This window comes from Cheilinus undulatus, linkage group 22, assembly GCF_018320785.1.
Source record: "Cheilinus undulatus linkage group 22, ASM1832078v1, whole genome shotgun sequence".
Lineage (NCBI taxonomy): Eukaryota > Metazoa > Chordata > Actinopteri > Labriformes > Labridae > Cheilinus > Cheilinus undulatus.
This window is the reverse complement of record NC_054886.1, coordinates 25921556-25949118: the sequence shown is the minus strand read 5'-3', so window position 1 is coordinate 25949118 and position 27563 is coordinate 25921556. Positions and strand designations below refer to the sequence as shown.

Genomic DNA, 27563 nt, shown 5'->3' with positions numbered 1-27563 from the left:
GCAAACACAAAGAAATCAAAAACTAAAAACGACACAAAAACGACAAATTTTTTCACTCCTTTCCTGAAAGACCAAGGGCCGCGGTTTTTCGCAACGTTTTGCTTTCCTGTATTTAAATGGTAAATAGCCTGTTTTTTTCACATCTAAAAACAAAAATTGGTAAGCCAAAGAGTACACTGACAGTGTTGCTTCTGTCCTATTTCCTGTTTTTCCCTCAATGTCTTTTGATTAATATAGGTAATGATTTATATGCACTGTCCCTGTAATATATAGCAAACAAATGGCGTACTCCTTATTTCAACAGTTTTGCAAAGACCTCCATGTATCTTTGTCGAAGCTTCAAGCACTACACCCAGAAACCTCGTTTCCCACTCACATTTAGTAGCGTCAGCTAGTTTAGCTTATTTCAGGCCTCAGTTGCTAGCTGGTTTAAAACGCAAAGTCACGTTGATACAGGCTAAATGAAATAGTTCTTTTAATATAAAACCACACAAACAGTATTTTAAGGTTCTCTGACAGGGCATACAGTACTCTTTCACTGCACGTTTTTGGATATGGCAGATGTAAACATCACGCTAACGTTTACCTTCAGGGTGTAGACTCTTTCCCCGGCCTCGTTTAAGTAGTACTGCAGAAACATGTTGGGTATAGCTTCTTTATGAGCTTTAATGTATGCTCAAGACGTGGTTTTATTTCGAAAAGATCTCAAAATCTGCAGCTAACAAGCACTTTCTCCTCTAGTTCCACGTGCGGTGAAGTTCTCAGCGTTAGCGCGGAGGATATCCGGATATTTGAGACGCAAAGCACTCTGGGTAATTGAGTTTTGAACGTATTACGCCTGTTGAAACTTCCCAGAGTCGTCAAAAAGAGTTTTAAACGCCACAGTAGAACATTTGTTTGATTAAAAACGTTGTAGTTAAAAAAAACGTGAAGATAGCCGTCCAAACGAAAAAAACCCACTTTATAGAAGTATTTTAGCTCTCTATGCCTAATGTTTGGTCTGGATCCCACTGAGATAAAACGCCATCTAGAGGGAGATTATTTTTTTTTTTTTTTTTTAAGGGCAAAACCTCATTAATAATTAATATATTTTTAAGAAATACCTTAGCACAGCACTTTAAAATTAATCACAACTTTTAAATAAATCTTTGAAAAAATAATCTGAGGTGGTTTGGAATGTTTTTTTTTTCCTGCACAACATTTAAATCAAATCAACCCATTTAAAGTTTTTCTTTTTAGTTACAGACTGATGGTATCAGCCAACAACAAAAAGGTAGGATCCGTTTTTTTTAATTGACCCATTAACAGTGTAGTTATTTGTTGCTCTTGTTAAAGCTTAAAGTCAGCAGAAGTTGTTTATTTGGTTGTTTTTGCCACAGCAATGTTCTCACTTTTTACTTGCAGCTTAAAAGACAGAGCTAAAGATGGATCCAATGTTGTTTACCCTCCCCGAAGTAATTCTCAGTGACAGAGGAGACTTTATTCCTACTCCTTCAAAAGTCTCCTCACACCAGGAGTTTCCTGCTGAGGGATTTGCTTCAAAAGATGAACCAAACATCCCCAAACCGTCTGAATTAACCTCAAAGACAGGCATTGAAAACATCAGCAGAGCAGGACCGCTCTCTCCATCAGAACCTCTTCCTACATTAGATGAGCCAACTTTCACGGCTGAAGAAATGCTCTGTATTATGTATGACTCCATCCCCAGATCAGACATATTATTTATAACAGAAAGCATCTCAAACCTTTTACCTGGGCTTCATCTGATCCCAAGCTTTCCCATGCCAAACACACTGCTGTTAGGACACTGTGGGCTTGCTCTGGTCCACCACCAGACACCGGCGTTACCAGAGCCCCTACTGACCCCCTCTGCCCCTCACTACACCTCCTGGTTGAATACGGCCCCCATTATTTCCACACCAAACCCTGGATTTGGGTTTAGCCCACATGTTTTGGTCCCTGGCGGGCTGTGTTTTCCTCCTCCTCTTGGTGTCTTTCCCGATGGTTGTACAAGCAGCTGCTCCTGTCCAAACATGATGTCCATCCATCCTCCCTGCACACCAGATCTGTAAGACACATCAGACAATTTTAGATTCGCAACAACTTGAAGCATCTTGTTTGAATCCTGATTGCGGTTCTGGTTTCAGGTTCTCCAGAGGAACAGAGGAGCACGTCAGTGAAGAGTTCTCTGCAACACCAGAGACTGCTGTACCATGGAGAGAAGAGCAGGATAAGGAGAAGGCCGAGTCAGAAGGTCAGGTGACAGTAGATATACTCAGGAAAGGGAATATCCAGACAGATTAAAAAAGCCAGACATTTTTCTTCTTGTCTTTTCTCACAAAAGGAGAGGAGGAACATCATAAACCTGATCAGGAAGACCAGCAAACTAGTCTAGATGAACAGACAAAGTCTGATCTTTCTCATGGATCTCAGCTCTCTTTGGATGACAAAACCCTGGCAGAGTGTAACTTTGAGGAATTCATGACAGCCATGGCCTCCACCTGCACCAAGGTCTGACAAAAAAAACATCTTCATTTACTAAAAACTGTTGATTTTAAACAGGATTTTCAACTTCTACTTTATTAACTTTGATCAGGTTCAAGAGAGAGAAAATGAGGATAACGAGACCGAGAAATCAGAAAGAGAAAACAGATTAATTGAGGAGTTTCTGGAAAAACTGTGGAATGAAGAGGAGCTTTCCAAAGAGGTTAGAAGTCAGTGGCGTTGATTTACAGAGCTGCCCAAAGAATGGGCCCTCCCTATTTGTGATTTATTGACAGCGTCATTGCATGTGTGTTGGGTCAGTAGCACTGGTGCTAGCATCCTGGCTAACAGTTTCCTCATGCTGGACCTGAAAAGTGCTCCAGGCTGTCAGTGGTTTTCGATGTGGGAGTTATTTTTTGGCGCAACTTTTTAACCCCCTTTCAACACCATTTATGCCAATGTTTAATACTTTTTTGACCACTTTCAACACATTTTTGCTGCCCTCTATGCCACTTTTTGCCTCTGTCAACCATCATTGTCACTTTCTGACCATTTTTGCTGCCGTTTTGCCACTAATATACGTTTTCTTTTTTACTGCTGTTTTGCCACTATCTACATTTTTGCCACTATTTTGCCATGTGTTTGGAGACTTGTCCATTTTTGCCACTCTGTAATTACTTCTTGCCACTTTTTTACACAAATTTAATGCTTTTTGTCAATTTTTTTTTCTCAGTTGTGCCTCTAATTTGCCACTTGATGCTCATTTTTGCTACCCCTTTTTACTACTTATAGCCCATTTTTGCCCCTTTCATCCACTTTTTGCCCATTTGTGACGCGGTTGTGCTACTTGTAACAACTGTCATGCTTTATCCCCATTTCTGCCAGTTTTTCACCACATTTAACCCATTTTGCTGGCAATAGTTCCCTTTTTCAACCCTCTATGCCACTGTATGCCCATTTTTGCCACCTTTTCTGACCTCATTTATTTATTTATTTATTTTAACTTTTATGCCACTGTTTTGCCATGTGATTGGAAAAGTGTCAATCTTTGCTACATTTAAACCACTTTTTGTCACTTGTTTTGCCACTTATATTCCATTTTGCCACTTTTAATGCTTCACCTATTTTTGCCACTTTTATCAAAATATTTTGCCACATTTTTGCTCAATTTTGCCACTGCTTTCCACTTTATGCTAATTTTTGCCACATCTTTTTTGCCGCTTATGTCCTATTTTGCCACTTTTTGATGCTTTGCTCATTTTTGCCACTTTTATCCCATTTTTTTGCCACTTTGGCCCATTTTTCCAATGTTTATCCCATTTTTTAAAGTTTATTTTTTGCCCTTTTATGACACTGTTTTGCAATGTGTCAATTTTTGCTACATTTAAACCATTTTTGCCACCTTTTGCCCACTTTTGCCACTGCTTTGCCCATTTTGACACAGTTGTGCCACTTTTAACCACTTATCATGTTTTTCCACATTTCTAACACTTTCTGCCACTTTGTTCTGCCAATTTGAACCATTTCTTACACTATGTAAATATTCTTTATTAAAGTGGTCTCAGTTTTTTCTGCTATATTTTCTGTCATCCTGATGTTTGCATGCTTCCTAGCTTAGGTATAAAGTCTGACATTACTTTCAAAGTGGTTTAGTTCAATATGCCTGTCCACATTGTTAACATTACTGATAAAAAGGTAATGGTGTTACAAGTAAAAAGGCTTTACATTTTTAAAAAGGCCACATTTGCACTAAAGTATATCTAAAATTAACTTTTTTTATAAGAGTGATTATTATTCAGGTTAGAAAAAAAATGGTTATTTTACAGTGGACCATGACTTGGCTACGCCCCAGAAAGCTCTCCCCCTTTATGGGCGGCCTTGTCGATACATAAGTGAGGACAGCCTTTATATCATCTGTGTTTCAATCATCTTTTTTCTCTCAGTGTGGGTTACCATTTGATTTGACGATCCTGGACTCCTTTCTGTCTTCAGACCCTGATTTTGCTCTCCTTGATGCACCAGAAAAACAAGAGCAAGAGGTAAATGACAAGAGGTGTGGAAATGTGTGCAAAAGATCAAGAGTTTATCCTAAAGAACACCGATATCCAGAACTTTGAACAATACCTGCAGTATCTTTCTGAGAATTAAAATAAGTCTGATTTACCTTTTTAAAAAAAATCTATATTTTTTTTTTTCTCTTTGAATCTGCAGACTCCACTGTATTCTGCCTCAGAAAACGCCGACACTGAAGCCAGAACTAAAGGAAAAAATCTTGTGAGTTGACAAGTACTTCAGTCTTTACTGTCCTTTAACTATGCATTAAATATAGAGTTAAAATTGGACTACGGACATAACGGATACTTAGTATGCAATCCCTGCTACACATGCTTCTGTACTGGACAGGCTCGTCTTAGCTGTACCTTATAAACTGGCATAGAAGTGAGATTCCATCGACCTTTTCTAGATTGTAAATCAAGTCATCTTATTTTATCTGCAGCCTCTGGAGGACAGCTTAGATCAGTTGTTAAATTCTCCTTCAGTCGACTCCAGCGTGGTATCTTCTGAAACGGAAGAAACGTCTCAGGCAACTTCAAACGACGAGGCAACAGACCAAAAAGCTCAGTCGCCCAGTTTGGATCATCTGAGCACTATATTAGACTCAAATCTAGATGACAATGTACAAACACTTCCCTCAGAGGAATCACTGCCAGCCTCTACCTCAAAGTACTACAATGTGATGATCCGACCGCTTTCTGATGGTTCCCTCTTCGAGGATGATTTTACTTTATATCTGGACCGTTCTCCCATTTTCACCCCTGACCCCAGCCTTACTTCTGAGGTTGTGGCAAGAAATTTAGAGGAATCATTTGACAGCACTTCCTCAAGGGATGTGCTGCAAGAAGGCTCAACTTCCCTCTCAGTTGACGATGCAGAGTCCAGTCAGCTTCCAGAAGGCTCTTCCTCTGAAGATTCTCTGTCCCTCGAGTCAAGCTTCCACTCCAGTGATGCACAGTCCAGTGGAAATCCTTGTACCGATGCCAATCTTTCTGACCCAATGCCTGAAAGAAAGACACCACAGCAACCAAAAGATCCAGAGGAGTCACAAACGGATTCAAAGACAAGCCAAGATATAAGAACAACAGATGCCACTGAAGAGAGAGAGGAGAATAAAGAGAATGAGAGCAAGTCAAGGAGAAACGTAAGACGCAGTCAAAGACTGTTGGGTCAATTCAACAAAGAGGAAGCAAGTCTTGGGAAAGCAGTTGAGAACAGCACAGAGGAAATAGAAAAACTCCCCCCAAAGATCGATGAAGGACTAAGGAGAAGGTCCTCAAAGGGAAGACCGTTTGAACAAAGAGATTTGGGTGATTCTGAAGAGAAGAGCCAAGCAACACAAGTGGCAAAAACAAATAAGCACCTTAAAGAAATGGAAGAGAAGGCACAACAACAAAACCGCTCAGGGGACATCCAGAAACCTGAGGTAGAAGAAGGGGGTCTGTGCAAGAACAAGAACCCTGAAGTGAACACTGAAATTGGGTCAGAAAAGGCCTTTTCAACCAACATGGCACAAGAGGAAAAACACTTGATTGAGAGGGCAACAGGGGAAAGTATTCCAGAGTCTGTAAGGAGAACTACAAGCCCAATGAGGAAGGAACGACTGCAACCATGTCCTCTTCTTGAAGGAGCTGAAAGGTGCCTCAAACAATCAGAGATAAAGTCATCGACTAAGAGAGGAGTGCAGGATGACTGCAAACAGGAAGTACCTGAACCACAGACGCTAACCATTCTTAGTCCTATGAAAAGAAGCAAAGCTTCAAGAGATGAGGACGAGACTTCTGAGAGTGATGTCGATAGTGATTCAACTGGATGTGAAACTAAAGAAATAGTCAGTTTGGTCCAACCTCAATCTTCTTTTAAGTGCCCAAGAACTCCAGAAGAACCACTAAAAGGACCATTGGACAAAGAGTCTGCTGTGAATCCAAGTTTAAGCCCCATTAGAGGGCCAAACATCAAATCTGTCACATCGAGTGGAGGTGAGGTCACAGGAATTGAAACTCTGAAGTTTTACAGCCTGAGATCAGGAACTTGCAATCCACGACTTTCACAAAGCATTCAAGAGAATGAGGCAGTGGAGGTGGCGGATCACCAACCAAACTCTGAACCAAGTCCAGACCAGAAAACAGAAATGCAAGTTGGCAAATTAATAAACGGAGGAGATGCTTTATGTCCAAGTCTTACATCGAGTCCAACTAAAAGATGTCGACATCAATGCGGAGCTTCCAAAGAGAGGGAGACTGGAGCAGTAAAGATCACTTCAAGCCCGTCAAAGAGAGGATGGTCGAAGAACAAAACTGAAGTAAACTTTGACAGCAATGGACAGCAGGTCTTGACTGTAAATGACACAGAAAACAGGGTCCCTGCAGAGAAAGATGAGGTGGAGACAATGGGTTGTAAACCTAGCCCAACCTCAACGAGTAGTAATAAGACAACGAAGGATGAAAACATTGCGACTTTATCTCAACGACAGAATTTGGGAGCTGGAAAATGCTGTGTGGGAACAAGATCAAGCTGTAAGAAGTGCATCTTGCACTTTCCTTGTACAAGACCAGTACGGCTTTCTGCAAAGTTGCCAACAAAGTACAAAGACTTTCTGTTGTTCCACAAAGAGGGACACAAACGTCAGCTGCCTAAGAAAAAAGGAAAGAAAGGAAGAGGAATAATGCTAAGACGTGGGAAGAAGAATAATTAATGTGAACAACAGCCAAGAGAACAAAGGAGAGATCCAAGATGCACAAAGAAAGCATAAAGATGAAAGAAACGACACTGCAAAAGCTCCTTAAAAGAGTTCACAGTTTAATCAATAGTATAAAAATATTCAAAAAAATGATACTAAAATAAACTTCTTGAGTTACAAAGCAAGTTTCTGTTTGCACATACCCTTGTCCCTTTAAAATCATTCAATATACAAAAGGTGACACTATAAATAATACATTTATGGCTTCAATGGTATAAAGATTTACATCAGTATCTTCTCTGAGGGTTATAAAAAGGCACACTGGTAAACATGAACAAAGACATGTGTTTACACACATAGAGAGCAACTGTAGTCTTAATTTAAAGCCTCTCTTGGGTTTTCTAATTTTTCATGACAATAAATATTACAGCAATAAAGTTTTAAGACCACATCCAAACACAAACACTTAAAAAATACAATCCTTAGTCCCAGTCCTAGTCCATAGTCCATGGTTTTCTGGGTCCGTCTTTCCCTTTGGGATGATATTCATATTACAAACCTGGCTGACAAAGATTCAGCTGTTACACTGATTTCCAAAAATCCTTATTCAAACTTCTTGTTGTAGCTGATAGAGCCGCTGACGTTGTGAATGTTTCCGTTATTGTTCTCAGCCTTCCCGTTGAGCAGTTGAGAGCCCGCCTCCTCAGGCTGCAGGTACTCGTTTACCACTCTCTGATAGGTCGGATGGGTCGTCAGAGCTTGCAGCAGGTGTTCTATAGAAGTAGACACAGTTAGGCAAAAGATATACTTGCTGTTTCACCTTGTATTCATGAGCTTAAATGTAAATATACTTGCCCAAAGGCATTGCATGTTTCTAGAAATTACCTCTAGAGGGCACATGAGAGCTCAGGCTGTATAGAACTACCTGCTGTGTGGGATGTAAACTAAAACCATGGAGACCCTCAAGGACAGTCCTTTATCATAAAGTGTGTCCTAACTGCATGTTACGCAAATCAGCTTCATTCTGGCCTGCAGCTTTTTGCCTTCATTATATTGACGCTTGTCTATTAAAGGTCATTGACCAACAACTCATACAGTAAAGAAAAAGGAGTTAGTGAATTTCAAGAGCGCACAACCCTGCTACTTATGGAAAATCATTTGATGGTACATGGGAACATTTTATTTCAAACTAAGAAAATGTGTTGATAAAGAGCTGACAATCCATTTATGGCAAACAAAGGACTGCAGGTGGCTTTTGCATCACTAGTAGCAGCCTTCATCAGCACTTCTGAACACAACTTACCCTCATATAGTCCTTAATATAACTTATATAAGCTGCCCGTATTCCTCCTTATATACAAATGTAACTAATGCAGAAAAACTCATTTCTGAGATACTCACCTTCAGTCAGCTGGCCGTTGCTGGAGGCCTGAGCGTACAGCTCAGCTATGTTTTTCTGAGGAAGACCCAGCAACGCCCCCATGAGGCCTGACAGCTCCTCTGCACTCAGACTGCCTTTGCCGTCCTTGTCAAACAGCTGAAAAACAAAGACGAAGAACTTAAAAACAGTGGATCCTTGAACTTCACCCTTCAAAATGTCCAAAAAGAAAAATGGGGACTCACAGTGAAAGCCTTGTGAAGCAGTGACTTGAAGCTGAGGGATCCTGACAGAGCAGCAACACTCAAATAGATCTGTCTGAGGTCCACACTGTCATCCTAAAAACAGAAACAATCTTTATATTGTTGGTTCTGGACACTATTTAACTTCACCTTTTTGTCTGATATATCCAATGATGCTTCTTTTTTTGAACTACGGATGCATATATACTTCTTTTTAATTTCTCTATTGTTTCCAACAATAGGATTAATATAATTATGACATTAAAAGTTGAAATCATTAGATAACTTTATCTCATAATTTCGAATTTCTATCTCATAATTATTACTGTTTAATCTCATAATTTTTACTTTTATCTCATAACGTTTACTTTTAAATCTCATAATGAATTTTTGATTTCATAATTTCGATTTTTTTCCTCATAATTCTTACTTTTTATCTCATAATTTAGACTTTTTCTCTTAATTATGACTTCTTATCACATAATTTCAGATTTTTTTTTTCTCATAATTTGGCTTTTTTTGTTGTAATTTTGACTTTTTATCTCATAGTTTTGCCTTTTTATCTCATATTTATGACTTTTTAATTTAATAACTTTCACTATTTTCTAATGATTTCAACTTTTGATCTCATAGTTTCAACTTTTTATTTCATAATTTTAACTTTTGTCTCTCAACTATGACTTCCTATCACAATTTTGGCTTTTTTTCCTCATAATTTTGACTTTTTTATCTCATATTTATGGCTTGTTAATTTAATAATTTTGGCTTTTTTCTAATAATTTCAACTTTTTATCTCGTAATTTCAACTTTTTATCTCATAATTTCAATATTTTCTCATTATTTTGACATCTTAATTTCATGCTAGTGCTAGGTGCAGGGGTAGGTAGGGTTTGAACCAATAACTTTTGATGCTAGTAAACATTTCCCCTGGTTTTTATCTGTTTAAAAGTAAATATTAAGCAGTAAACAGCAGACTCAGAAGTCCCCCTACCTTGGAGTAGAAGCCGCAGATATTGATAGCGGTCTTTTTGTCCATCAGCCCGAGGACAGAGGCGAGCTCATCAGCACTGATCTCTGACTCCTCAGCTCCAGACTGGCACTGATCAATAATCCTCCTCAGAGCTGCCTCCACTTCCTGCGCTCCAGCACTGTGAGAGAAACACAGACAGTGAGGAGAGATGAACGCGAAATGAAAATATATAAACAGTTAGATTTAGTTTCCTCCTGTACCCATGTTTGTGCAGCAGCGAGAGAGTTTCCCGGGCCGGCAACTCCACCGGGAGGGAGAGACCACCGAGTTTACTGACAGGAACGCCGCCCTCCATCACGTAATCTGTGGCTGGGACTCCCAGGGCCCTGAAGGACAGCAGAAAAGGGAGCAGTTCACATTTTATAAAAGACGATTCTATTCTAGTTGTCAGAAAAACAAGTTTTGTTGGCAGTTTCTCCTCAAATAGTAGAAGTCCTATAAACACATTTTTAAAGCCATATTCTGTGGCATGAGGAGATTGTAACTCTTGCTTTTTAATCATGTCTAACCCTGAGCTGATATTTTAATGTGACATCTTATCTTCTAACATGTGCTGCACAACATGATATAAAATCTGACTGGAATTAATCTATGAAACCCATTTAAATAAAAATAATGAATATGTTTCACTTTGATAATGAAGCACCACTGGACATCAACACTAGGTGGAAGTATTACAAAACCAGACCATTCAACATTTAATGCCTGGCATTTTCTATTAAGTTGCTGTGGTATCAAATCACTTATCTTTGTAGTTTAATTTTGTATTAAAACACACAGTGTGTGAAACTCGGCCACCGGGGGGCTCTCAACTGAACAGTAAGGATGAGTACAGCCCTGCTCTGCCTATATCAGCTGTTTACTTACCATTTTGAGTTGAGGATTCTGTTCAATTAAAAAAAGACGCCTCATAAGAAGGTGTCTTATGATGTTTTCACAAAAACATTTTACTACTTTAGGATATATTTTAAATACTGTAAGACAGTAATACTCAATGCATGGCTCTTTTGTGATGATTTCTGGCTCTTTTATGTCTTAATTTGACATATTTATACCCAAGAAAACCTCAAAAAGGGAAACTGACTTCAGAAATTATCCACTGCATGTCACATTAGTGAGGTTTTTTCCCCACACTTATACAGTAGGCTTTCATTTTCAAACTTCATTTGTTTTTGCTACTTCTTCCCCTCTTAAAACTTTTTTGCTGTTTTTAGCCTATTTTTTGCCTTTTTTCAGTTTTTGTCTCTTATCCTGCTTTTTACAATTTGCTTTTTTCCTCTTCTTGTCATTTTTGCCACTTTTCACCCATTTAAGCTGCCTTTGCCATTAAATGCCACTTTTTCCCCCATTTTTGAGATTTCTTGCTGCTTTTTGCCTATTTAGTCACTTTCACTCCTTCGTTGCCACGTTTCTTGCCACTTTTGGACTATTTTTGCAACTTGCAACTCATTTTTTGTCACTTCTCACCCATTCCTGACACTTTTTCTCCCCATTTGTGTCACTTCTCACCCCGTTTTTGCCATCTAATGCCCATTTTCCCTCTTTTCAACCATTTTTGCCCCCTTTTTACAGCTTTCTGACATTTTTGCCAGCTTTAACCAATCTTCATTGCCACTTTAACCCATTTTTCACCACTTGGATTTTGACTCTTGCAATGGTATCTTTAAACAATTTGGCTCTTTGTTTGAGCAGAGTTGAGTAACACCGCTGTAAGACCTAAATTAAAGAACATACATGATAGGAATGGCCACTTTTAAAAAGGAAAAAAATTCTACATATTGCATCTTTAAATCCTGTCAAAGTTAATCTTGTATTGTAATAACTCAAGAGCCAAGATCATTAAATTGGTTCATTTATATCCTCATTTTTTATAGTTATATATTCTTTCTGGTATTCCTTTGTTATAGCTTTTCCCATCTCCTCTTTACAGGAGTACTGCAAAAAAATTAAAGGACTGTCTTGTATTATGCCTCCCTGGCTATTAACTCAAATTTTACAGTGTTGTTCTCTGCCGTCTCTGATGGTAATGGTGGAGCAAAATAAAAAAAGCTTTCATTCCCAGCAGCCACATCACATGGAAGATTGAAATATATTCAAATGCACAATAAAATATAATCTGGTGCCTGACAAAGGAGCAAACCGTCCATCTCTGGCTGATAAAAGTCATAAAACAACGTTGGATTGTATTACTCACTTAGCCATGACTTTCTGGACGTTGTCAGCATACAGGTTGGGGTCGTTCTTCTCCTCTTGGGACGGCTTGTAAACTGGAAGGAACTGCAGCACAGTAACACATTTATTTTCTTAATTTTAGTCAGAGAGGATGGTGAAAAGGTAGGATAGAGTGTAGTCTGACAGTGGCTTAAAATATAAATATTCAAGCTTGTTTGCTGCACTTTATAACCACACCCTTTATGAGGTATTTTGCTTCTTTGGACCCATATCTACACAAACAGTGATGACAGACTGAAGTAAACACACTGGGGGTATCAGTGGTTATTCAAACAGTTCACGGAGGATCAGCTGTGCCCTGTATCTTCACGGGCACTATTTAAGAGATGCACTAATCCCTACAGCTCTACAGTCTTGTTTGACGACTCAAGATTGTACGTTTTTAGAGTGGAGACTCTGGTTGTTGGTAAATGAATCTGTAACTGTGTGGTGTGCTGTATGGTCATCACAACACTATACGGATAAAACCCCCCATTATTTGTTGTCATGTGTAGGGCCTCATTTTCAGAATTGGTTAAGATTTTAAAAGTCTTTTGTCTATTTGTCAGGTTTTACTCTTTAAATGTCTTGAATTGTTAAATTCTCTTTAAACTGTCTTACCTCGATGGTCATGTTGGTGTAGATCTGTGAAACTGTGTGCCACAGAGCCTCATACCTGGAAAAAGATGAAAAAAAAATCTTAAGCAACCAAATCATTACTGTTCACGTGTGTTATCACACCCTGCAATAAATAAAACCATCAACAGCTCAAAAAAGAGAGAGAGAGATTTGTAACAGAAAACAGTAAATTTAATCTACAACTTCTGTGTCTAGCACTGAGCTAGGCTGCTGCGCTCTGATCAAAGTTCCCCTTAAGGTCAGGGGCAGGCTAATTGCTGGAATGCGTGTCTATTTTTCACTTGAATCAGATGCAGCAGAACAATCTTACCTGCTGAAGGTGTGTTTTAATCCATATTTCACTCATTTTTAGTATTTGATGTTTAAAAGAAGCAAACTGTGGCTTTGTCTCTCTCAAAGCAGCGACAGTTCAATCCCTCCCGTCTGTTAGCATCAAAATGCTAAAGTTCAGTAAAGTATGTGAAGATAGACCCATTTTATTCTTGCTAAATCTTTCATAATTAAAGCCTCCAATGCTGATAATCATTTAAGACTCTTATTTTGAAGAGCAACAACAGGAAATTCAGTGTTTTCAATAGCAAATTAATAACAAAGATGTCTCAAATGGGAGAGACTTAACTTCACATAGCTCAGAAAATGACATAAGGAATACTCTAACAGATAAAAACATGGGATTAGAAAAAGAAACTGACTTTTTAATCTTTAAACTGTCTGCCTGTCGTGGCATAAATGTGATTATTTCTCTGGTGGCTTAAAAAAGAGGAGTTGTAACATAGCAGCATAGCAGACAGATGATTCCTCCAGTCAGGATGGCACGTCTTGTAAATGGGCGTGGCTTTGCCTCACTCCAAAGACACGCCCACACCATCCCAGAGCAGATATTGCTGCCTCACCTTCCTTTTTTCAGCTTAATTTTACAAACTTAGAGATGTTTTTCTTGACTCAAATTTAGCCTGGTGGTTCTAAGCAGTTTCCTGTCATACAATAAATCTAGAATAAAGATTTTTAAATCACTTTACAGGAACTTTATTAAACAATACCACATCAGCAGATAGAGGATGGAGAAACTCACCATTTGGTTCCTTTAAAAGTCCAGCGAACAGTATCCTGAGAAAGAGTCATAAACAGCCAAAGTCAAACACTGGACACAGTATAAAATATTTTCCCTGTGAACAGATGGGGTGGTGTGTGTTTTAATAGCATGTGTATTTCTGCTCACTTTCCCTTTTACATGCTCTGACAGGAAGCAGTATGTAAACATAGAGGGGCCTGAACAAACATTACAGCATGTCCATAAACACACAGAACCTGATAAAGACAAGGATATAGTGTGGTGTTCACGCTGTGCAAGATATGAACGCGTCAGAGTTGCATGATCTGCAGGAACAGGACAGAGCAGCTGCCCTGTTGTATGTACAATGCCACAGTTATGCTACACATGTTAACAATGCAGGTTGGCTGCTGTTTTTCTAACGTAATGTCTGATCTATACTGGATTCCTATGTGTATGGTCTGTTCATGCAAAACACATCAAGTTGGCATCCAGTCTGGTCTTGTTTTTGAAACCGTTAAGTCTCTCCAGATAAAGTGATGTGCCTAAGCTTGTTTGGGAACTGAGTCCCTCTCCAAATAAAGTCCCCCTCATTGAAAAATAAAACGTATGGGCTCCTATGCAGATTTTCATAGTTCACAGCTTTGGGTTTAAATTGGGATAAAGTGCCTCAACTTTCTTTGATTTCAGGGTCATAATTATGTTATTTTGTACAGCTGATGCAGCCTTTTCAAATACAGATAAAACATATGCACAGCTTTTCACATTTAAATGCATTTACATGCAAGGTGTACTCATTTCTTTCATTGATATTTATTGAGACATTGCAAATTTACTTGGTCACAAATTAATTCAATTCAGCTTTTTCGTGAAAGTTTCAATTTTTATTCTCTTAAACAAAGATGTATGTCATGTCTCTATAGGTTCTTTGCAGTCACATGATTCTTATGACATGCAAATGTTCACCGGTGGTTTCTACAAACATTTAATACAATCCCTACACTTTCAACCTCACCCCCCCCCCCCCCCCCACACACACACACACAGTTTAACTGATTTACCTGGAGAAGAGGCAACCAAATTCCAATTTACACAGTCCTGCCGACCTTTGTCTCGCCAGATGAAGGGAGACAAGAGTCTTGAGAGGTCTTGTACTGAGCTAAGAGGCTAGCAGAGCCCTTTAACGTACCATACACCTAATTTTGTCACAAACATGCTTTTAATTGAAATTTGATTGACTATCAACCGGATCAACTTTATTGGGGAGGTGATCGAGAAACAATTAACCGTTCAGTACTGAGCCTGTGCTACAAAACAGCTCTTAAATGTGAGCTAGTTTCTGCCTGTTTCCTTTCCTCCATCCTTTGTCGTTATTTAGTCCACAATCAAAAAGCCAAACTGTTACCAAGAAGGATTTAAGTCCAAACTTTGCCTAGGCCGCTCCAAAACCTTCATCTGTTTTTGGTTGCACCCATATATGGCAAACAGCCCACAGATTTTAGATTATTTTAATAGACACTCAGCCGCTGTTCCCATGTCAAGTCCGAAATGGCTTACTTTTTTCCCATTAAAGCCTTTTAAGTACTTCTTAAAGAGTATTGGTCTACACCATTTAAAATACAGAGGTATGGATTTCATAAATACATTTACTTCATAAATGCCTGAAAAGTTTCTCCATTGTTTGATCAATGCTGAAACAAACTGCTCTAAAAGGGGCCTCCCCAGAGTCTTGAAATCATACTACAATTGAAATGTTGTCCTACCCCAGTTACTTTGAACAAAAAACTCCAGCTCAAAGTGTCATAGCTATCATTCATAAAAATTTGTAGTCTAACCAGACTTTACTCACCAGCGAATTGGGGTAACGTAACAAAACAGGTTGAACCGGGACTCCGGCGAGGAAGGCGCCTGATGACAGAAAGAGAGAGAGGAGAAAAGAGGCACAGTTATAGTACAAGGAGTCGTCCATCATCCTGTAGTAAAAACAGAGCTGCTGCGCCCTTTTTCCTCTCATACTGACCAGTCTTACATGATTGCTGACAAAATGTTCTGAGACAGATTTCAGGAAAAACCAGACAGATTAAGAGGTTAAACTCACCAGGTTTGAATTTTATAAGGGCTGTACCGTTGGTTGTGGTGCCTTCTGGAAACATCAGCATCTGTTTAAAATGGAAAATGTTATTTTATAAGAAAAGATGAGCTGCCAGAGATATGTGTTTCTCCTGCAGGTGAATTTACACAAGTTTATGACTTCACGTTTTTTTTCTCCAATATTTGAGGCATAATACAAAGCTCTGTAAAGATGAAACCATTCCCAGCTTCTGTTCACCCTAATTACATATGTTTAAATGCTCAGTATGGATAAATTCAGTGATTAAGATTTTATATATTTATGAGCTACATATACAGTATAACTCCGTTAAAATATCCCGAACCCGGACCTTGTTGCAGATACATTGTTCAGGTTCGTGTGCATTTTTTGGCGCTCTATTCAGAGAATTCAGAATATGTGTCTGTTTGGACTTTTACTAGACTTTGTGGCACGCAGCCTCTGTCTGCTTAGTGTCAGCACTGTCTAAGTTGTAAACAAACCAAGTTCTCAACTGTTTGTAAAGCCAGGGTTAATCAGAGTGCACACAGCTGCATGTACAATGGGGATAATTGATTGAGTTCCACTCAGAATGGCGTTTACCTGTGCAGGTGGAGTATTCGTTTACTGACAATATTTCTAAAGAATAAAGAACCCTATGTCTTACAAGTTATATCAAAGTTAATCATTTGTTAGTGCTTTACTGAAAAACAGCAACAGGAGGAGAGACCATCCAAAAATTCATCTGTGTAAAAAATTCTAAATAAATTGCCTTCATTGCCTTCATCACTATTCATTACTTAGGGGGACAGTACATTCTCACTGGCTTTGTAATAATTTGTGCACATAAAGTCACTGAAATGCAGAGTGCATTAGGTTAACTTCAGTAACCAATCATAACACTTCTCACCTGTGGCCAGTAGCCGTTGGAGGTCAGCCTCCCTGTTAGCTCGGCCACTGCCTTTTTTCTCGACTCGGGGTCCTTTCTGCTCACAAGAACCGACTGGTTGAACTCCAGGAGAGCTACAAGAAGAAAAGATACAGTTAATGTTGGTACAAGAGGAAAAATGGGAACCAGAAATGAGAGAGAAGGAGGCTCAAGGGAGCACAGACCGGAAGTGTTCCATTAAACCAAGAGTGAGTCACCAGTTTAATTTTGGACCTCAAGTGCATACCTTTTATCTTCCCTTGACCCCTCTGCTCTAAACATTACTCTTAGTTATTGCTTGTTATTTTAGTTAAGAAAAAGAGTGGGCCTTCCAAAATAAAACTATATTGGATTATGAAATATAATGTCATCAAGGCTTAAGTTGCATAATAACAAACATGACTTATGGTTGTGGACTAATAACTAAATCCTGGCTGCCAATCTTAAGCCTTATCTGGTATAAATACTCCACCCCCTCCTATTTCTCCCCTTCTAAGGTATAAAGTTCACACTTAAATCAGGCAGCTGTTGATAATATAAGCCATAGGATGATTTTTATTCCTCCAAGCTGTCAAATGAAAAGAGCAGTCCAAAATCACTTCCTGCTACCCCTTCGGCTATATAGCCACATTTTTTCCAAGGTATTTATTTGCCCTTCATGGCAACGGTATATCATCATAGTATTACAAAATTAAGAGAGATAACCCTTTAAATGCACATTTAGGTGTTACAACCCTCATTCTCCCTCTGAATCAAACCCCTGATGGCAAACTCAACTCATGTCTGAGCTTTATTGTGAAGAACTTGTAGAAAATAGTACATTTTATTGCTTTAACTGAGCTCTAGCAGAGTTACTGGCGAGTGAACAGAGCTACTGTGCTTACAGCTGCTTCTGACCTCGTTTAACTCCACAGCTGCTTCTTAGAATAATCACAGGCTTAAAACCAGTGAGTCATCCATTAAAATATGTCTTTAAAGAGTTGAACAAGTCTTTATAAAACAAATACAGCGCCAGGCTCAAGACAAACCATGTCACGCCGTTGCAGCTCACAGCTTGTGTTAAAGCCCCCTAGAGGCTGACAGTGGAGTTGCAAAAATCCATTCAGTGGCAGAAATTTGACCGTGACTGTAATGATACCAGTTTACAGCCCCCACTACTGCATTATGTGCAGTTTAACTGATAAGAATTTATCATGTTCTTCTCTCTAAAAGAAGAAAAGAGTGTCAAAGAAGACCTCTGTGTCTTTGTGCAGAAACTTGAGGGAAGTACCAGTGTTGTGTTTCTAATAGTGGTGGGCGGTAAGCTAGTATCAATACCATCACCAGTAAAATTTCTGCAATGGTATTGATGTCTTTTCCACATTGTCATCAGTGGTTTAAACACTTGTTGGAGTGCACAAACACAAAGCTTATAACAAAGTGATATGAGACGGACAACAGCTCAGTCTGAGTCCAGTCTTCAGCAAGTTTCATTCTGACACCATTTTAACCACCTCTAACTCTTTTCTGCTGCTTTTCAACCATTTTTGCCACTCTTTACCAATTTGTGCTGTTTTTCACCCTACTTGACCATGCAGATCCATTTTTTTCTGCTTCTTACCCATTTATAGTAACACACTCTTTTGACCCTATAACACATTTTTGCCATCATCTCCCTTTTTCCCCACTTTTTTGCAACTTCTAACCCAATTTAGACATTTCTTGTCGCTGCTGTTAACACGTTTTAGCTGCTTTTCTCCCAATTAGCCACTTCCCAGCCATTATTGCCACTTGTTTCCGCTTTTCACTTTTACCAATTTTCGACCATTTCTGCCACTTTTCCCACGTATTTGCCACTTATCCACCACATTTCTCCCTTTTTGTCATCCATTTTTGCTGCTTCGTGCCCGTTTCTAGTAACATTTGTGACCATTTTTGTCATTTATCTCCCATTCCTCCCCACTTTTATGCAACTTCTAAACTGATTTAGCTGCTTTTCACCTATTTTGCCACTTCCTGTTGCAGCTTTTCTGCCATTTAGCCACTTCTCAGCTATTATTGCCACTTCTTTTTCTGTTATTCACTCTTTTTAACGAATTTAAATCATTTTGCAGCTTTTTGCCCATTTTTGCCACTTTTCACGCATATTTGCCACTTTTTAGCCACTTTTCTTCTTTTTTGTCCCCACTTTGAATCCATTTTGCTGCTTTTTGCTCTTTTTTAAGCCACTTTTTTGCCACTTCTCATTCATTTTTTTGCCCCTCTTCTTGTAGTTAAATTTTGGTATCCTAATGTTGTGCACATACTAGCTTAGCCCTGAAGTCAGACTTTTACTTTCTCAATACTTTTCAGTTCAGTGTGCCAATCCACAGGTAAGATAAAAAATTATGCATTAAGAAAAGGGTATTACATATGAAAAAAAGCATATCGTTTTACAGCATAAATAAAATTCATTTCTTGTTGCTTTGACAACAGTGGTTATCATTCAGGTTAAAAAAACATTATTACAGTTTAACTTTACAGGGAGGTGTTAAATATATTATTTAGGCCACATCATCCAGGTCTAGTTTGCACTAACCATCAGTCAGTGATCGCCCTGTGACAGCAGGAGCTGTAGTCAGCCTACTTGCTAAGAGGTTCCTCACACATTCACTTACATTTTAAATGTTAAAATCAAATTTGTAAAACATGATTAATATTCAAACATGAGATATTTGATGTCAGTTTATGACTCCTCTTATCAAATGATGGGCTTGTTTCTCCAATTGGATGGAGAGAGTCAGAACAGACACTCCATCACCCCATATGACTCACTGAGCCCCAGAGCCAGAAGACAGAATATTTATAACATTAATGGACACTGGACCTTATCTTTTGTTTACAACTGCACACAACATCTGTTATACTACTTTAGTTAACTGCACTACAATTTAATCAGTAACAGACCTGCACATCTGTATAGCTCCTCTACTGCACCTTTTACATACCATTGTGCCTTGCACAAACACACCTATAACTTCAGTTTATTTTTCATGTTGCATTGCTAATCCTTGTTAAGATAAGTCATCATTTATTATGTTGAACCCACTGATCATTGGATTGGGATCCTAGTAGCTGTCATACTTTACGGTTTATGTACTTTAAGCCTCTAAATGTGTAAAGACCTCATCTTTCCTGTTTGCTGCCATTAATTTGATGGAACATTTTCACTCCCAGAGGGGTAAAAATACCCGGATGATTGCTCTTATCAATAACCTGGGCCCAAGGTATGGTTCTGTCTATCCCATTTTTGTAGATGCTATATATCAACGATGCCTTGAGGGATTTTTGGAGGTTGTAGGTCCATGGCCTCTTACCTCCAATGACCGGCAGGCTGGTGTTCTCCGACCGTGACACCACCGTGGCCAGCTGAGTTGGACACAGCACCAGCATGTCAAGGAAGCTGCTGTGAGGAGCCACCACCAGCACCGGCGCCTCCTTCAGGTCCGCCCTGCGTCCCTTCACCTTCACCCACATGAAGCCCAAGGAGAGGAAGACGGCTCGGCTCAGATACAGGATGACGGGGTGGAAGAACCAGCGGCGCCAGCCCTCCACGGGACGAGAGCGCTCCTCCTCTGACAGGCCGGCCAATCGGAGTCGAGCTAGAGGCCAAATGATGAGGAAAATGATGGCTGCCAGGGTGACGCGAAGAGGGAAGAGGATGCTGCCCAGGATTATGCCCTATGGACAAAAACATATAGCTTCAGCTAGATAAGGAGAACAGTTTTAATAATTTATTATTAAGATCTGACAAAAAAATTCACATCATTCCAAAAGCTTAGAGTATCACCACAAATATTGTTTAATCATTAGCACAAAAACATTTATTTACTGTATTTGAGAAGAAGACCTGCGAAACCATGCTTTGACACTAAGGATGTCCCTAGGTGGCTATTGTCAAATCCAGTTAGACACAAATTTTAAATTACATTTAGTCAGCTAGTCAAAATTTCAGAAAACACTGAGAAAACAGTCAAGATTGAGCCCTACTTGTTCAACACGGGGTCACAATATTAACAGGGTAAACAACGTGAAAGTGGCTACCTAAGTGTGCCTAACATTAGCAGTGTGAGCACAACTAGCCTCATTGCTAGTAAATACCTGACTGCCTGAGCTGAATGCGGTTACTCATTGCTTCAGCTGATTGGTTATATGCAAGTAAAACCTGATAATGTAGCTTCTGTTGCTCAGTTAGCTGCAAAAACTACGTAGCTAACAGAGCTGGGTAGGTAAGCTCAGAAAGCAGCTACGTATCCAAGTTATGATAGCCAATTTAGCATTTAGCTACGTTTGCTAAAATCCACATTGCAAAAGCTAACTTAGCTACATCTGCTTATGCAGGAACATTAATAACGTAGCACTAAATAGTTCCAAATGAGAAAACAGAAGGAAAGCAATTGCTGCTAAAAAAGAGAAATAATCAAATTATACAGTGTAAACATCTTAAACAAACAAACAAACATGTCTTACATTAAAATGATCATAGTTGACATATTTGTGCCATATAATTGTCAGGACCCGTGTCTGACATGCATAGGTTTATTTTGCTTAATAATACTGGGGGAAAATAAACTATCATGATGACACAAATAACCATGATGTCCAACCCTACTTAAGTGACTACCATGGAGTTACGCAACTCTGTTCCTGTGGTATGTTGTTATGATGTGTCAGCGTGCCGATGGTGAAACACGATGACAGGTATGTTTTGCTTAAGCCCTACAGTCAGTTTGAGGACTGTAAATAATGCTTAGATCTGTTGTCAAAAATAAATATAAAAAAATACATGTGAAACAGAGTAAATATAGCCCAGAATGATGCTTTAAATATGAGAAAGGTCCTTTTGAGCTAGTAGGAATAGTTTTGTTTCATTAAAGCACAATGCATTATAAGTTGTTAAGCGTTGGTCAAATTACAGCCTGATTAGTTTCAGGTGGCACATTAAGGCTCAATTAAGCCATTTAACCGTAAACAATCAACCAAAGCACATCCCCTTTGACTACTGTTACAATTATACTTGAACTCTTGTTGACTTCGGTGCCAATATTTAAGTCCCTCTTAAATTTAAATTCAGTGACCTTAAATTAAACGTTACCCTGATCCTCTGCGCGTGGGTCATCTTCACCTCATGAACGAACGGATGTGGATACTCGTGCGTTGCTGAGTGACAGTCGTGTTTCTCCATGGTGACGGAGCAAAATCTGGCAGGCGAGTTTAACTACAAATCTTCTTTTAAATTGGAAAAAAAACTTAAATTAAACCGTTTTCTGTTGATGTGAAGGATGATGAGTAAAAAACGTAGGCTCAATACGAGTTTCCCAGTGTGTTAGTAGTTTCCCACTTCTTAGAAAAAACCGTTAGTGTCTCGCGCTGGTTTAAAATTTGAACGTTAACTTAGCTAAAACAAACGGTTGAGGTTTGACGCCTCCCAAAAGACACAATAAACGACATTTACTGGCTAAAAACAAACTTTTCTGGCCTCCACATGGCGACACACGACCGAGTGACTCGAACCATCCTTTTCACACTTTAAGTCTCCTCACCTGTCCCGCCCCTTCGTGGCCTGACAGCCCGGCCCACCGACATTCAGAGGCGGGTCAGGCAAGTCAAACCGGTCCCTGAAACTCAACCTTCCCAAGCTAATTACTCATATTAGGGTTATGTGGTTTTCTCAGAGGCCTACTAAAAAAAAAAATGTGTCAATAAAAACAATTGTGCATAAATATGGAGCAGTAACTCAATTCACTCTACACTTAAAGAAAAAAAGTCAAAATAATGAGTGGTGTGTTGACAATGAGTATTTATATTCATTTTGGATGTTTGTTATTGATCCCAGAAGACTATCAAATGATTTTGACCAGTGCTTTTTTATATTTTAATTCTTGCATCATTGCGTAATGTATTGGGGATATTGTTGGAGGTTAATTCTAGAAAATGCTTGCATACAACAGAAACAGTATGCTTAAATCTCATAGCTTTAGACTATATGTACAGTAGAACTTCACAGCACCAAATGGACATTTAAAAAGATAAAGATATAGGTACAAAATATTAGAATGTTTGTTTTCTTAGAGCAAAACTAGCCCCTACCCCTTTCCATTATCTTCTTTATTGGACAGTAAAACTTTATCACCTCTCACTTCCACATATTTTTATAAATGACTCCTAAAAAGGTTGGACAAGCTCACAGCTTTTTCCCTCCGCCCTGCCTCACTGCTTTTGTTCTCTGTCCAGGGTGTTGCTACTGATACCAGCAACACAGAAAAACATTAGAAAGCAAGGGATACGAAAAACAATGGTTGGTTAGGAAGTTGGATGCTTTTTTAAATCCTCTCAATGGGCATTTAACAGTAAGATACCATTTCCATCACACCTATGTGGAAAAAATCTACCAAGAATACTTGCCTGACACAATTCCTTCTTCATTCATACATTTATTGAAACAATTCCAACTTTTTTTATTCAGCCATTTCGGATTTATATCGGCACATTTACAGAGAAAGAATCAGTATAAATTAAACAGCCCTATAAATTAAACAGGTTGGTTAAATGTGTGGGGTGGCATGCTGAAAGCAAGCTGACAAAATCAGATGTGTCACTACAAGAGAAAATAAACTGAGGAAAAAATAAGAAAAAAATCCTCTGTAGTATACTAGCTAATAAGAGACAATTAGATTGATTTACAAACTTTTATTTTAGCGAGTTATAGATGGATCATTTCCTGTTTGAATCAAGTTCGACTGTACAGCTCTGTATCCTGTGTCGCAACATTATAAATAATTCTTCTACAGAGGAGAGCACAGCAGAATGACAGCTGGATTTTTAAACTTTATTGAAATAATGAAAAAATAAGAGATGGGAGCAACAAAGCTCAGCAAAAGGACAAGAAGCAGAGCAAGAGTCTGAAGTAAAGAGGAATTATTTTTTCAGTGAAAAGGGAATCAGACTTCCTGCGTGTTGTAACTACTGCTGTAAAATTTAAACTGTTATGGGGGGAAAAAGCTAAACAGCTGTACAGTATAAACCTCTGTAAAACATCTGGCCATGTGCACGCTGAGTCTTCACAGCACCATCCCTCCTCCCATGATCTCCATCCTCTGAAAGAAAACAGGAAAAAAACATTAGCTAGATGATTCTTTTGACTTAAAAATTTCAGGTAAGTTTTCAAACTTAAACTCAAACTTTTCAAAACTTAACTCTTGAATTATGTTAATTATTTCTGAATAGCCTTTTTGTATTTTTATCATTAGTTTATTTGTTTTAATACTGAAAATCCAAACAAAAATGGAGGATTTTTCAGTATATTCTGTGGACATTATTTGTATGTTGTTTTAGGAAAATCCAAATTTGAAACAACTATGTATTTAAAATAAAAATAATAAAAGAATCCTATCTAAATAATACTCATATCATAGATTTTAAAACATGTCTACAGATAAAAAGATTTTTAATTTTTCAATTGGCATTGTCCTCAAAGATCAAATGTCAGTCAGAAGTAGAAAAATTATTATTGTGTTTATTTGCAGACAGATAAACTATGATTCAATTCAAAAATTCAATGACAAACTGAACCCATGCTGCCCTCTACTGTCCTCAATGTGAACTGCACCCCCAATTTTTGAACGTCACAAATATAAACGAGTGAAACCCCAAACTCTCTGGAGGTTGCTTCATTTGGAAGCACTGGACAAGTAAAGATCCATTTAAGTACAAATAAAGGTGTCTGAAATTCTCTATGACAGCTTTTTAACTGATCCCAGCTGAGCTACAAGAGGAAAAAAGTACAATTACTTCCAAAACAAACAAGACAAATCAAAAAATGAGGTGAAGAAAAGCCTGTGTAGACTCACCTGAGGTGGGTCTATGAAAGCCAGCCAATCAGACGAGTGCGTCGGCAGCAGTCCCATTGACTGACACTTGTAGATGGCCAACGCCGAGCCCAGCAGGTTCCCGATCAGGTAGACGAGACCCTGAAGCCACTGCTGACTGGAGCTCTCCAGCAGTTTAAAGGCTGGGACACAAGAGTGTAAACTCTGTATCAGACACTGATTCATGAGCTGTCTCTTATCGAGACAGGAAGGAAAGAGTTAGCAACACCGTGAAGGCTGGATACTCACTGGCTGACATGGACATGAGCGCCTGAATGGGCCTCCAGGCCATCATACAGACCATCATGATAGGGAAGATGGAGATGGTGTTTCCTGACATGTACATGATGAACAGGTTCATGGGGATCTGTTTCAGGGGGCCCAGGGCCACGTCCCAGCAACGCTGCACCACAGAGACAGAAGGAGACGTAAGTGACATCAATAAAATCGTTTCTGTCTCAGTTTTCTTGACCAATCAACATCAAATCAACAACTATTAGGCACTCGGCGCTTTTTATGCTTTAACTTCTTCTGTTTATGTTTGTCTTTTATTTAAAACTTAACTCACAACGACCAGTGACAGTGATAGGGAAGAACCGTCTCTGAATCAAAGAAAAAAAAATAAAACTTGCTCACCTTCTCCACCAGATTCTTGTCGGTCTCCTGGATGCTGGTGTCAGGTACCGGTTTCTCAGAGTAACCGATGGGGTAAACAACGTCTCCTTGACCGCTTTGTCTGTCACGACTCCTGCAGCACAGAGAAAGACAGACGTATGTGAAACGCGCCATCACCTTCGACTCAGAGCACATCGACTCAGAGCACATCCACTTTGTCTCTTTAATGCAGATCATTTCTGTCAGGCACTACACTTTTAGCCTAGCATATTGAAAAACTTTTAAATCTTAACTGATTTCGTAAATATGAGAGACATTGTGACAAATCAAGACAGATTTAACAGTTTGTTCTTAGTTTGTGGTGTGTAACGAGATGAAAACACACCAAACACTAAGAGATTCATTCACCAAAAACCAGAGTCTCTACCCTCTAAACTCCAACTCTCACATGGTCAAATGTGACTTTTAGCTGCCAGCTATTTGCTACATTCAATGTGGTAGCAATCTCAGTCCAACTCCACTCCTTGTCTGTTTGTATGAACACTAATGTTGTTGTCACAAATCAACATGCTGCTCCTCCATTTCTGATGTCCGTCTAACTTTATGCTTCATGTTTATTATTGTTGCAATGGCTGTGTTTGCTGTGCTTCCTCCTTCCGCCAGCTAGTTCCTGATGGGCTATAGGTTCTTTGCAATCACGTGATCCCGGATGCCCGTTAGAGGTCAGGAAGTGGGGAACAGCCACAAGGAATGTAAGGGGACAAAGGAATGTGTGAACTTTAAAACTCCAAATGGATGTTGACGCTGCAATTACCATCAGAAAATTTCTACAAACGTTGAGTACACTTAAAAAAAAAATAAAAACAGTGAGTCTTGCAGACCTTCTAGCAATGTCTTTAATGTGAGCCATGGTAGCTTGCTCCCATTAGTGCCAATTTCCTTTCCTCCTTCCTTCTCTGTGTTTTGGCAGGGATGAGGTTGTGAGTGTTCCTGTGTACCTGGTGTTGCCCAGGCTCAGCTCCAGAGCCCACTTCATCCTCCTGGCCCCGCCTCCTCCTCTGGTAGACAGAGCTCCACCTCCTTGTCCCCCTGGAGACGCCATGGCAACTGGCAGCACTGCTGGACCTCAGAGACAGAAAGCACCTGTATTAACAGAGATAAAGACAAGAAATCAGATAGGATTTGGACAAAACAGGCACACATAGAGAGAGGGAAATGTATCTGAAATCAAGATAGGTCATTGCTACACCACAAAACAGAGCTGAGAGATTAAAACAGCAGATTTACAGAAAGAGATTCAGCTCAGTTGCTCTTAAGGATTCAGTTCAAACAGCCCTGCTTTTCTGACTCATGTTACTGAAATATATGAGCTTTAAAAATAAAAAGGAATGATGCCAGCTATCTTAAAGGTTTTATATTTCTAGTATCTGGCAATAAAACCCAAGTCTGCGGCACCTAATACTACTCAAGAGAGGTGCACTCTAGAGAATTAATGGGCACAAATTCCAACAGAAACTCTCCAAGATTAGGTTCACACTGATGTAAAAACTGACCTGAATCTTTTTTTTTTTAAAATTTGCTCACATGTGACTCGCATCTGATTTTTTTTACTTCGAGCTGCTAAAGGAGGACAACTCCATCTTAAAGTACATGTATTTGAGAAAAGTGTATTTACAGTCCCTGATGATGCAGTGGTCAGGTGGCCAAATACTTTTGTCCATACAGTGTATATAACTTTAGGTCTGGTCTTGATGCTTTAATGCTTTAGCTCACTAGTAATCTGTGTAGTGGTACGGTTTCATGCATATTCAGCATTATTTTTAAAAAACGCAACCGCTTTATGTTGACGAAATAAAAATGGAGTTATATGTCAGCACATTGATAATTGAGTAATAGAGGTAGGTTGACGAGCGACACTGCCCGTTAACTATTAACGGACATTAACATTACATTAAAAACGGTATCCACTTAAAACTCAACACCTTTAAAAGCAGGATGTTATCACTCGACGTCCCTGTATCAAAGCAGCTTCGACAAAACCTTTTTTTCCATATACGTCAACACTAGCCACGATTAAAAATGTATCTTACCTTATATAAACATTAAAAAGGCGGATATTCTCTCTCTTTTATCGTTATTTTTAAAGTAAAAAACCTAATGTGTCGAGAAACAAGTCGCCCCCTCCGTCTCCGTTGCTCCGATTCCGTGGCCCGCAATGATGACGCAGTCACGCTGCTGCTGTGGATGTTGCGTCACATTCGCCCTCTAGTGGTCC

At 39.1% G+C, this 27563-nt stretch overlaps 2 protein-coding genes and 1 long non-coding RNA gene across 3 annotated transcripts; all 3 read right to left on the bottom strand.

Moving 5' to 3' along the window:
- Positions 1–641: 641 nt before the first annotated feature.
- On the bottom strand, positions 642–5637 carry LOC121504176. Its single transcript, XR_005991439.1, has 3 exons — positions 4905–5637; positions 4438–4741; positions 642–2066 (listed from the first exon to the last, which is right to left on the bottom strand). It is a non-coding gene; the product is annotated as an uncharacterized LOC121504176 (long non-coding RNA).
- Positions 5638–7321: 1684 nt separating this feature from the next.
- lpcat4 (lysophosphatidylcholine acyltransferase 4) lies at positions 7322–22337 on the bottom strand. Its single transcript, XM_041778812.1, has 13 exons — positions 21901–22337; positions 20123–20486; positions 16770–16882; positions 15869–15929; positions 15620–15678; positions 13792–13826; positions 12702–12756; positions 12064–12146; positions 10070–10195; positions 9831–9987; positions 8843–8935; positions 8621–8756; positions 7322–7992 (listed from the first exon to the last, which is right to left on the bottom strand). Exons 1-13 carry the CDS (start codon positions 21988–21990, stop codon positions 7823–7825), a joined length of 1542 nt encoding a protein of 513 aa, XP_041634746.1. The 5' UTR covers positions 21991–22337; the 3' UTR covers positions 7322–7822.
- An 886-nt stretch (positions 22338–23223) lies between these two features.
- On the bottom strand, positions 23224–27529 carry emc4 (ER membrane protein complex subunit 4). Its single transcript, XM_041778832.1, has 6 exons — positions 27379–27529; positions 26287–26431; positions 25310–25421; positions 24923–25076; positions 24656–24816; positions 23224–23902 (listed from the first exon to the last, which is right to left on the bottom strand). The coding sequence occupies exons 2-6, from the start codon at positions 26388–26390 to the stop codon at positions 23867–23869; spliced, it is 567 nt and encodes a 188-aa protein (XP_041634766.1). The 5' UTR covers positions 26391–26431; positions 27379–27529; the 3' UTR covers positions 23224–23866.
- Positions 27530–27563: the final 34 nt, after the last annotated feature.

Bases quoted from the DNA above. Each gene is read 5' to 3' on its own strand.
- emc4 (XM_041778832.1), bottom strand. From the start codon at position 26,390: ATGGCGTCTCCAGGGGGACAAGGAGGTGGAGCTCTGTCTACCAGAGGA. The intron at 25,422-26,286 runs GTACACAGGAAC...TCTGTGCTGCAG, and splicing joins CTGAGCCTGGGCAACACCAG to GAGTCGTGACAGACAAAGCG. The intron at 25,077-25,309 runs GTGAGCAAGTTT...TCTGTGGTGCAG, and splicing joins ACAAGAATCTGGTGGAGAAG to CGTTGCTGGGACGTGGCCCT.
- lpcat4 (XM_041778812.1), bottom strand. From the start codon at position 21,990: ATGGAGAAACACGACTGTCACTCAGCAACGCACGAGTATCCACATCCG. The intron at 15,930-16,769 runs GTGAGAAGTGTT...CATTTTAAACAG, and splicing joins CCAACGGCTACTGGCCACAG to ATGCTGATGTTTCCAGAAGG. The intron at 7,993-8,620 runs GTGAGTATCTCA...CTACTTCTATAG, and splicing joins CAACGGCCAGCTGACTGAAG to AACACCTGCTGCAAGCTCTG.